Raw genomic sequence first — 12,195 nt, 5'->3', positions numbered from 1 at the left:
GATTTAGTCGACAAGATATCATGAGATTTTAGTCGACTAAATCTAGTTGATTTAGTCGACTAAAATGTATTTTGGCGGGCCTTGATGCCGTTGAAATGAGTGTTTTTACACGTGCTGAAAATAGCCGACCTACAAGCTCACAACGCGTTGTGAGCTTGTAGATCGGCTATTTTCAGCATGCAACCAAGTGTAAAATGACTTATAGTGGATCTCTTGTCCACTAGTCCCTTCCTAACATTTTAGTCCAGTTTGTATTTGTTGACGAAATTGTCAGTATATTTAGTCTCAGTTTTAGTCATCATAGCTTAGTTTATTTAGTTTTCGTCAGTGGAAAAAGGTAGTCGACGAACATTTTTTCGTCTTAGTTTTAGTCTACGAAATCAACAGTGGATACAACTGATACAACCCCATACTGTGTCCGTACAGGATGGCAACAATATACTGTACAGAAACATGTAGGAACATGCTATATTCTCAGTAATCTCTCTCTCCCCTCACAGAGACTGCATGCTAATTTCCATGTAGTATATAGTATTACTAATATACTTGTGAGGACATCAACATTTTAGAACGGCATGGAAAATAGTTGAAAATAAACAAACAAAAAAAAAGATCCAGAAAAAATAGTTCTACAAGCTCGGAGATACAGTAGCTATTATTATTATTATTATTATGGTAATTGTAGGGTACGTTTCATAATAATAATAATCTATATCCACAAAGTAACTAAAGCTGTCAAATAACTCTTACCTCTGAGAGTACAAGCAAAAGTAAAAAGACATACTAAAACAAAATACTGTAGGATTGTACTTAAGTACAGTACTTGAGTACACATACTTAGCTGCTTTCCATGACTGAAGAAACATGGCTGATTATAGCAGGGGCTGTTTAGAGGTAATGCTGCAATTACAGTAATTATGTCGTTTAGATAATTAAGCCGCATGGCACACATCACATGACAATTGCCATGGACTGACACTGCATGCGCGCGCGCGTGCGCGCGCGCGCGTGCGTGCGTGTGTGTGTGTGTGTGTGTCAGAAAACTGCAGGTCTGCAATTTTAAATCACAGCTAAAAAAGCTTTCCGTTTGCCACTGCCTTTGATTGACATTTATTTTATCAAATAATTATAATATTTTCAAAATTATTATATGTCTAAAGTTGTCAAAACGCTGCAAGCTAAGCACTATACCATTATATCAGATTTTAATGTTTTTTTTTGTGGCCTTCGCCTTTATTTTATGGAGGGACAGACAGTAGGCTGACAGGAAATGGGGAGAGAGATGGGGGAAGACATGCAGTAAAGGCCGTCGGGATCGGGAGTCGAACCCGCGGAACACTGCCAGACTGGATTACCAGCCAAGGTGCCTGGACCGCTGAGCCATGGCCCAGGCCTATCAGATTGACTTTTACACACTCAAATGGCACAGATCTGTCCTAAAAGCATTGATTTCTCCGGTTCAGGTAAATTGCAAATCATGATCGATCCAAGTAATTTGGAGTAAAAAAATCGTCCGATCTTTTATATCGGTGGCCGATCTACCGGAGTACTTGTTTAACGGAGATAGTCGTTTAACGTCTTTGTTCTGAATTCAAATATCCTGCTATAAAACGCATTTCATTTTTGATCTGATCTCAGTACTCAGTACTCAGTACTCAGTACTTTGTACTCTACAAAAGTGTCCCTGGCTTGCCTTGCTATAACTCAATGACAGAGACGACAGTGGGCCGCTGCCAGCAGTGTCGATGTGGCAGCGGTGGCCGAACGGATAGCGGCGCGGTCTTGATACCGGAAGGTTCCTAGTTCGAATCAGCCGTCCGACACGTTAAAATTACCACCGCTGAAGTGGCCTTGAACAAGGCATTGAACCACTACGATGAAATGTGTTCTATGAGCAGGGCCTGGCTGGAAACAAGTTCTTGAGCTTAGCCCAGATACCCTGGGTAAATATAGATTTCATTTCATTTCATTTCATGTTCGCCAGCGACTATACCCATTTTCACTGACGAAAACTAAATGGAAGCTACATGATAAAGTAAAAGTCATTTTACACTTTGGTTGCACGCTGAAAATAGCAGATCTACAAGCTTGCAAGATCGGCTATTTTCAGCAAGTATAAAATCAGCCATTACGACGGCGTTAGGGCCCGCCAAAATACGTTTTAGTCGACTAAATGAACTGTTGATTTAGTCGACTAAAATCTTATGATATTTAGTCAACGGTATTGGTAACCTATACCTCAGTATTCCACGGTATTTAAAAAATAAATAAAATAAATAAAAAAGATTGCCCCCCCATGTCTTTTCGCATTATTTGTTCCCCAACCTGTGCATATCTTATTTTTTTATTTTTACCTTTTGTGATGATTTAAATGTTATTCGTCATGTCATGATTATGAATTGATTACCCAGGACCTGAATGGAAACAAGACTGCAAGGACTTTTTTCGGTGATCCCTTTGGTCGTTGGACATGTGTTTGACTGTACCCTGTACCGATTACATTTCTGCCAATAAAGTATTCAATCAATGAATCAATAGCTATTCCCCACTGTATTACACTGTACTATGGCTCCCCCTAATGACCGTTTATGGTACTGTGTACCATGTACTACCGTACTGTGTACTAGTGCGCATGCTCACAACTCTATGTAGGTCTATAGTGTACTTAGTATGTTCGCTCTCCGTCTGCAATGGACCCGTCGGACTGATTGATTTATTGATTGAAGTATTTACAGTTTGCAGAATGGATACGTCGTCCATGAAAGCACAACTCAATACATACTGTTTGGGATGGGGGGCGGGGTTGTTCTTGCTTGGACTGAACCAACATGACAGCCAATGGAAATAAATATGGAATATGCAATTGGATCTGGGTGGCGGGTGTCTTTCAGCAACACATTAACCCATTTAGGCCCGACGTCGAAATTAAAAAAAAGTATTCTGAAAGAATATATATTCAAATTTTTGTGCCGCATTTTTACGATTTAAAAAAAATAGCAGACCTACAAGTTCGTAGCGCGCCACTCGGTGGCGCGCTATGAGCTTGTAGATCTGCTATTTTTCAATAGCTAAAGTATAACATAATGCTTAGTTAAAACACCAAAAGGGGTTCCCGCACAAAACGGGTTAACTCAAAGGTAGGAATCAACTTTTCAATCTACCGCAGCTGTGTGGTGAAAATAAATGTTTTGCCTTATAGTCTGCGAGTGGAGTTGCGCAGCATGCGCCGCCCGCCGACGCCGTATTAAAATACCTTAAGGCAATATGACGATATCAACACCGTGGCTTTTCCTGTCGCGGTATAGAGGGTATGCGCGTGACATCATCATCAAACCAGGAAGTTATGCAGGAACGCCTACCGAGTGGCAAAAACTACTTTCTGGCCTTGACTGCCCATACATCCACACAGAAAAGTCATATCTGATGGCATTAAACAATGTTAAACTCCCTTTGCATGTTGCTTTGCCACTCTATGTGCCATTCACTTTAAGCATGCGCATACTCTCTATTACCGAAATTCGGTAAACAGCACTAAAACATTCCAGGTGACTAAAATAATATGACAAAAACTACATTAAGTTTAATTCCAAAGACTATGACTAAACTGCCAAAAAAATCAACACTCATGGCTGCTAGATTGCAGAGGTGGACGTGATCTGAACTGTGTAAACAAAACGGCAAGCCGTGGCTCTGCTGCACCACGCGCTACACAGCAAGGTCCACCGTCACGTCTGTGTGTGTGTGTGTGTGTGTGCGCTCGTGTGTGCGTGCATACCTGCCGGTGGTCTCGTATTCTTCTTCGTCATCGTCGTCCTCTTTTTTGGCAGGTGGGGGGGCTTCCGGGGCGGTCGGCTGGTGTTTCTGCACGATCCTCATGCCTCCTGCCTTCACTACAACACACACAAGTGGGGATCATATTATACGTTATATTATGTCGTTCACAATTAATCCAGTGCATCCATTCATCGATCAAGAATTTACTCTGAATTGAGTCAAATAGATTTAACCAATATTATAGAATGAGAATACGAGTGTGCATATACTATTTTAACTTGGCGTTCGGCTCTGCTACATTTTTCTCCCTCCTCGGCACAATTAAACACCATCTGGCATCATTAAACAACATCACGTAACAACAACCAGGAACCATATGAAGAAGGAAGGCAGGAAGAAAGCATGCAGTCTAGAGGTGCTGCCAGACTTACTAAAGAGCCGCGGACGTTTTCGGCTGTAGGACAGCTTCATTTCCAGGTTTTTAAGACAGCTGGTGGATGGAAATTAAGCTCCACCTCCGCGGACGACTGCCGCGACGGCCAGATTCCCGGAAACGCTCTCCTCCGCGGCAGTCGTCCGCGGAGGTGGAGCTTCTTTTCCATCCACCAGCTGTCTAAAAACTCGGAAAAGAAGCTGCGGACAGCTTCTTCTGCCGCGGCTGTCGGCCGTTTTCTGCTTAGGTGTGGAAACACTGTCAGTGAGCTTTAATACCCCGCCCCAATTGGTCAGCTGACTGCCACATCAGCGTATAACATGTGGGTCTTGCAAACACTGAATACACCCACATAGTAATGCTCGAGTATATATGTACGCGTCTTTTTTTTAAAAACATTATCATTTTTTATTATATTTTATATTTTAACAAAACAAACATGTAAATCACCAATGCACATAGGTGGCCTTACACAGGGACAGCTAAAACAATGAGACAAAGACAATACAAAAGGGGGTGGGAAATGGAGAAAAAAAAATAACCGTTAAAACTTAAGACAAAAACTAAATCGATATTCATAAATATACTGTAACTTGAAAAACTCATGAGTCAGCAAAATATAATAGGAAAAAACAACAACAACATAACAAATACAAAACATACAGACACTACAGACCAGTACAAGACAAACACAAACAAACACAGACAAGGACGAGACAAGACAAATAAGACATGTACAGTACAAGGGCTACAGATACAGACAAGGGAGCCAAAAGCAAACCATTGGTCACAACGTCATATCAATTAAATAATTAATTGAACTGCGTCAAGAGCTTTGGACCAGTTGTTGTCCAGTGTCCGCTCTGGCGCCATTCATCTTGGCAGTAGAACGCTCCAGTAAACAAATGTCAGAAAAGCAATTAAGCCAATTTCTCTTCAAGTTAACAGTCGGTTCAAACCAGTTTTTGATAATTGTTTTCTTAGCAGCGGTTGAGGGCTGAGGCAGCTAATAATATGCGTTTGTCCTGAAAGGTCAATGCGATGTTCGGGTTATAACCAATGAGAAAGAGGGCTGGGCAGCTGGGAAGAGCTTTACCAACAATGGTTGCTACAATCTCCTTAATCCAATTCCAAACACTTTTGATTGAGGGGCAATGCCAAAACATATGTAAGTAGTCTCATTTAACCCATTCTGGGTGGGAACCCCTTTTAGTGTTAGCATTATGTTATGCTTTAGCTATTGAAAAATAGCAGACCTACAAGCTCATAGCGCGCCACCGAGTGGCGCGCTACGAGCTTGTAGGTCTGCTATTTTTGAAAAATTGAAGAACGACTGACATAGAAACATAGCTTTTTCAGAAAACTGTCAAGATGTAGAAGACATTTTTATAATCTGATCTCAGGTCAAAATGGGTTAACAGAAGTACATAAGTCTGAATTGACTAATTTACATTTAAATCTATGCTCAGGCGTAAAGTAAAATGTATGTATACATTTATAATGAATAATCTGGTGAGCTGTATTTTAAGATGAGGAAAAAATAATATTCCAAACAGAAGGCCAATCCCAAACCAAATGCAATGCCTGGAAAATCCTTTCCCAACTGTGACTAAAAGTGGTGCAGCATATTAACCCCTCGAGTATATATGTACGCCCCTTTGAGCAAAGCATGAAGCCGCTCGAGTATATCTGACTGAACTAACTCTGCAGGCTACATATCATTTAATTTAGGTCAATATGTAGAAGGCATTTTTAGAATCGGTCTTAGTCCTAAATGGGTTAAAAAGCACTTATAAGTTATTTGATGATTGATCGCGATAAGGTGAATCATCCATCGATTAACGATTGCATCGATCATTTGCTTTCCCTAATCCCTACAAAGATATGTAGACGCTCGCGCACACACATTTTCTTGGAGAAGCTCTGACAGCTCACCAAAAAAAAGCACAATATAGTTGACAAACTGCTCAGAGCCTTGCATATCCCAGACCCGGGGGCAAAAGTTAAATTAAAATAGTTGATAATATACGAACTAACAACATGTCACGTTGCAAGCGTGCAACACAATCAACTTTATTGTCACATCATCACAGGTTTGGCATGTGTGAAGAAATTGTAGGTCTATTTTATAAAAGATATTTGATTCATCCTAGTTTTTTAGTTTAGTTTTTTAACCCATTTTGGGCGGGAACGCCTTTTGGTGTTAAGCATTACGTTATACTTTAGCTATTGAAAAATAGCAGATCTACAAGCTCACTACTGTTGCTCTGGAAAGGAATGTCTGGAGCTCTCTGGTGGAGCTGTTGCCCCTGCGACCCGACTACGGATAAGCGGTTGAAAATGGATGGATGGATGGATAGAAATGACTGCAGGTACATCTAAGTGCTAGCCTGGGAAGCATTCCTTTTCGGGTTTATGATCCGGTCGGGAGCAGATGGTAACTTACGTCATGTTGTAGTCACTGATTTGTAGTCAACAGGCAGGAAACCATAACCGGAATAAGAACTACCTAAAATAATTCCCCTCTGTCATAATTTTAGGGCCTACCCAATACAATCCTTGATGCAGTGTTTTTGAGGGCCCTTTTTTTTGTCCTAACGAAACATTAAATGCCATTGACAATTAATGGAGAATTTACGTCATACGGTACGTGTCTGAGCAAATTGGCTATTTCGGTCCTACACAAAGAATTCCCATTATATTAACAATGAAGCAATGAGTGCCCCTCACTTCACATGGGTGTGATTTTTAAAATACAAAAATGAATATAAATATGGGTGTACTTCCAGAGACTATTTAGCGTCTGTATACCTTTCTATACGTATGTGCCTGAGCAAATTGGCTATTTCGGTCCTACACAAAGAATTCCCATTATATTAACAATGAAGCAATGAGTGCCCCTCACTTCACATGGGTGTGATTTTTAAAATACAAAAATGTATATAAATATGGGTGTACTTCCAGAGACTATTTAGCGTCTGTATACCTTTCTATACGTATGTGTCTGAGCAAATTGGCTATTTCGGTCTTACAAAGAATACCCATTATATTAACAATGAAGCAATGAGTGCCCCTCACTTCACATGGGTGTGATTTTTAAAATACAAAAATGAATATAAATATGGGTGTACTTCCAGAGACTATTTAGCGTCTGTATACCTTTCTATACGTATGTGTCTGAGCAAATTGGCTATTTCGGTCCTACACAAAGAATACCCATTATATTAACAATGAAGCAATGAGTGCCCCTCACTTCACATGGGTGTGATTTTTAAAATACAAAAATGTATATAAATATGAGTGTACTTCCAGAGACTATTTAGCATCTGTATACCTTTCTATACGTATGTGTCTGAGCAAATTGGCTATTTCGGTCTTACACAAAGAATACCCATTATATTAACAATGAAGCAATGAGTGCCCCTCACTTCACATGGGTGTGATTTTTAAAATACAAAAATGAATATAAATATGGGTGTACTTCCAGAGACTATTTAGCGTCTGTATACCTTTCTATTTTATTGGGTAGGCCCTAATATTATGGTCGCGGGGAGTTATTTTAGGTATAGTCCTAAATTCCATTTGTGGTTCCCTGCCTGATGACTACAAATCAGTTGCCATCAGGTTTACCATCCACTCCCGACCGGATCACACGGCGATTTAGTAAATGGTAAATGGTGCATTTATATAGCGCCTTTATCCAAGGTGCGTTACATAGATTGTGCATTACATTCACACACACATTCATACACCGATGGCGGTTGAAGCCATGCAAGGTACCAACCAGCACATCGGGAGCAATTTGGGGTTCAGTGTCCAAGGACACTTCGACATGTAGACAGGAGGAGCCGGGATTCGAACCGCCGACACATGGATCATTGGACGACCTGCTCTACCTTCTGAGCCACAGCCGCCCTAGTAGCACAGAGCAGGCTTTCCTCCGAGGTGGAAAGGCCTGGCTGCAGGTGACCCATTAGGTTAGGCAAGTGCAGTGCATGCCCCGCCAGCGTGGATCACAGGGTTCATATCTCAGCAGTGACTATATCTTCCAGTGCTGGCCTACTTAGCAGCTGTGTCCACGTACACCTTATCTGTTATCAGGCACACATGTATATAGGCAACCTGCTGCAACACAGAGAGACACCATGTGGGACTGATAGTTAGAACCACCTGATAGCTAGTGACTACATAGCCTCGGAAACCCAGACGTTTTTATTTCCAGGGAGAAAAAAAAAGTCTGGGTCCGAGTCCACTTCAATATACACATACACACACACACACTCCTCTCTCTCTCTCTCTCTGTCGCTCTAATGAATTAGTCTCATGTCGCGCAGCTGCGCATAGTTTCTGCCGGCGGATCCTGCCGGGAGCTGCCTATGCCATAAAAAGCATAGGTGAGTTCCAGGCTAGTGACTACATGGATCAAAGCAAAATAAAAACCTCGCGACTGAAAACGTTTGTTTGACCTAAAATGGTAAATGGTGCATTTATATAGCGCCTTTATCCAAGGCGCTTTACAGAGATTACATTCATACACCGATGGCAGCGGAAACCATGCAAGGCACCAACTAGCACATCGGGAGCAATTAGGGGTTCAGTGTCTTGCTCAAGGACACTTCGACAGTAACTCTGGGGGAGCCTGGGTTTGAACTGGCAACCTTACGGTTACCATCCAGGCACTCTACCCCTGAGCCACCACCGCCCCTGACCTATAGTCCTAATGTGTGATTTGCGAAACGGTATGATTCCTAAACAATTATCACAATATGTAAAGTCCTGCTAACTAATCACAGACTGACACGCGAAAAAGCGGACCGATAGAGCCTTCTATGTGGCTGCCCTCTGGAACTCTCTCCCCTTGGAGATTCGCCAGAGTCCTACATTGGACTCTTTTAAGTCTGCACTGAAGAGACATTTGTTCACTCAGGCTTTTGTCAATTAGTTTGTTTTGTTTTTGTTTTTCTGATTTGTAAAGTGTCCTAGGGTTTCTTGAAAGGCTATATAAATTCAAGTCATTATTATTATCATTATTAATTATTACGGAGGCTTTAACCTTTGCTTTTATAATATGAACTATCCGAAACTATGATTTTATGGAAGATGCTTCTGAACATAGGTAGTTTGACCACTTTCAAATGCTCTCATCTTAAAATAAATCACAGAAAATAGCCAGTCTACAAATTCTCAATGCATCGCAGATGCATGCTATTTTCACTGTGCAACATAGAAGACATGCTAGCTTCTATGGAATCCTAAATGGCGACTGAGAGAGAGCCTTAACACATGCTAGTGTGCAAACATTTAGACATGCAAACATGTTGTATAACGTTGCGGTTAGGTACAGAGACGCGTGGGTACGTCGTCCACCATGACTGATGGTGTGCAAACAGATTTGGACATTTCGCAACGCTGACATGATTATGTCATGTGTCATGCTGTTGTTAACCCATTAAAGACCTGAGGCCGATTCTACAAATCTCCTAAAAACAGTAGTTCTTTACACTTTCAAGATTTTTTGAGTGGTGCAACCACTCCAAGGAACAGCAATGTCCATGTTAAACTATGTGACTGTGTGGCTATGTGTGTGGCTATGTGAATATGAGTACCAGTAGGGGCAAAAGTGGCGCTGTTGTGCCAGAAACAGAGAGAGAGAGATAGTGTTGCACTGTTGCCTAGTGCTAATTACAGAGAGAGAGAGAGAGAGAGAGAGAGAGAGGCAGGGGGAGAGGGGAGTTGCACCACTTAGTTCACACAGGTGTGATTTTTCAAAAATAGCAAATGTACAAGCGAATGTACAAGCGAATGTACAAGCTTGCAGAGTGGCACGAAGTGACGCGCTGTGAGCTTTTGTACAGTATAAATATCTGCTATTTTCTAACACCAAAATCTAAAAATGAGACGGATACTTCCCCGGTTCACATGCGTGTGGTGTGACCATAAACATGCTGCTATATCCATGTCCTGTTACATCATCTCACACACGCAAGGTTGTATGTATGCATTACTATACTTAACTTGTTATGCAACCAACAATTTTAGGACAGGGATTTTATGAATGCCACTTTTCCTTTTGATCCGTTTTTAACCCGAAGCGCAAAGCCAAAGATAGCCGATCTACAAGCTCACACAGATTGGCTATTTTTGGTGCATGGTATATGGGGCATGTAAAGTAAAAGCCTATCTCCTGTTTCTGTAGCGTGAGGCTGCTTGATGTACAAGTACACCCCCAGCTGGACAATGGACATGATGTACAGTAGTACAACCCCTGGACAAGAGGGGTGTTCCCTATGTAATGTTATGTAAATGTATTCCACTGTCTGACTGCATTGTCCTGTCCAAATAAACAAATTACTAAATTAAAAAAAGAGTGGCACTAGAATGTCGCAGGAAGGGACCCCCAATCCAACCCTTGATGCCGAGTGCCAAGCAGGTCCAACTTTTAGAGTCATTGGTATGACCGGGGAGTGGAACACCGACCTCCTCCCACTCAGGGCAGACACTCTTATAACAACATGGCCACTGAGCTGATGTAATGGGTATGTAACCAAGTAGTTAAATCAGGCATAACTCCAAACTTAAAAGAACCCTGCATTTTCCCTTTCTCTTAGTGAGGTCAAGGAAAATGGTCCTCACAATGTAAATGTCTCAAATTCTACTGAGATCTGGGCCTCACAACTTCAGTCACACACACACACACACACACACACACCTTTGGAAAATGTCCTACTTGTTTGCACACATGTGTAACATTGTCCAGCTCTTGGCCATGCATGCATTACCGTAACTTCTTGAGAGCTTTTTGTCTCAATGCATTTACTGGTCAAATGAAGCAGTGGTTCTCAAAGTGGGGTCCGGGGACCCACAGGTGTCCTTGGGACGGTCCAAGGGGTCCCCATGATATGAATGAGTTAATATAGCATTAGCATACAAATCTGTCCAACCACTATAACCCTATATATGTTGGTGGGGGGGAGAAAGAAAAAACTTCCCTGACATTAAATATTTTTCAGATAGCCAAATACATAATACATGTGGGGGTCCTCGATATGAAAAAGTTTGAGAAACGCATATCGATTATTTGCACGTATCTGTGTAACATGTCTGCCTCTAAGGCCCAGTGCATATAGATATACATGCAAAAAAATCGTCTCTCAATTGTAGCCTAGTAGTTAGTGGTTAAAATAAAAGACATGTGGAATAACAAAAGGCCAATATATCATCTGCGACAAAAACATCCCCTGCAAAACAAATACAATGGTCACCCGAGTCCCGACACGACCCTGCAGCTCAGCATACAGTAAATCACCACGCAATCAAACTAGCAATCAAAATGTCACCGTCACAAGTCACACAAACAAACACAACACAAATAGAGGCAGCCTACAACGACAACAACAACAAGCGATCGGTAAAAGGCGTGGTAAATAAAACATAGTGTGACAACATAGCCCAGGCCACGTTTATGACGAATATCCGAAAAGATTTAGACTTTCGTAGATTGTATCGATTTGTCAGAAATAGAAAAATCAAACATATGTTTGTTTTCTTACCTGCAGGCGCATGTCCCGCCTTTGTTTCTATCTTGTTGTCGGCCGGTGGTGAAGACATGTCTGCTCTCTGATGAGTCAACAGATGGAGGGTTTGAAGGACTATTGATATAAATGACGGAATAAAGAAGTGAAGTCGTGTCTCTCTGCCTCTCTCTCTCTCTCGTCAACGTGGCTTTTTTCCTGTAAACTGTTGTTTAGCAGTGGAATGGATGCGTGCTGTGGCTGCGTGGTGACGTCAGCGGCCAGCGTCAGCCTGCGTCGGCCTATGGAAGCAGTGGGTTTTCAACCAGTGGTCCGGGGACCATATGCCGGGGACCACCAGTGGTCCTTGATGGGGGGGATAATACAGATTTGTATTATCGTGAGAACGATGGCTTCCTTTTTCGCATTGCAACTTTTCAAGACTAGAAAGTCTGCAGTTTCTATTAGCTTGGATTC

At 41.7% G+C, this 12,195-nt stretch overlaps 1 protein-coding gene across 1 annotated transcript in view; it reads right to left on the bottom strand.

Moving 5' to 3' along the window:
- The window catches only part of dap (death-associated protein), a 30,906-nt gene extending 18,928 nt beyond the window's left edge, over positions 1 to 11,978 (bottom strand). The window contains exons 1-2 of the mRNA XM_079490104.1: positions 11,758 to 11,978; positions 3,776 to 3,890 (exon numbers count right to left, since the gene is read on the bottom strand). Coding sequence (XP_079346230.1) covers positions 3,776 to 3,890; positions 11,758 to 11,815 — 173 coding nt within the window. The 5' untranslated portion in view covers positions 11,816 to 11,978. The remainder of the gene's footprint in view (positions 1 to 3,775; positions 3,891 to 11,757) is intronic.
- Between the last annotated feature and the right edge of the window lie 217 nt (positions 11,979 to 12,195).

The sequence above is a fragment of the Electrona antarctica genome, assembly GCF_951216825.1.
Source record: "Electrona antarctica genome assembly, chromosome: 20".
Taxonomy (NCBI): Eukaryota; Metazoa; Chordata; class Actinopteri; order Myctophiformes; family Myctophidae; genus Electrona; species Electrona antarctica.
The sequence above is the reverse complement of the archived record's forward strand: the minus strand, read 5'-3'. Positions and strand labels throughout refer to the sequence as shown.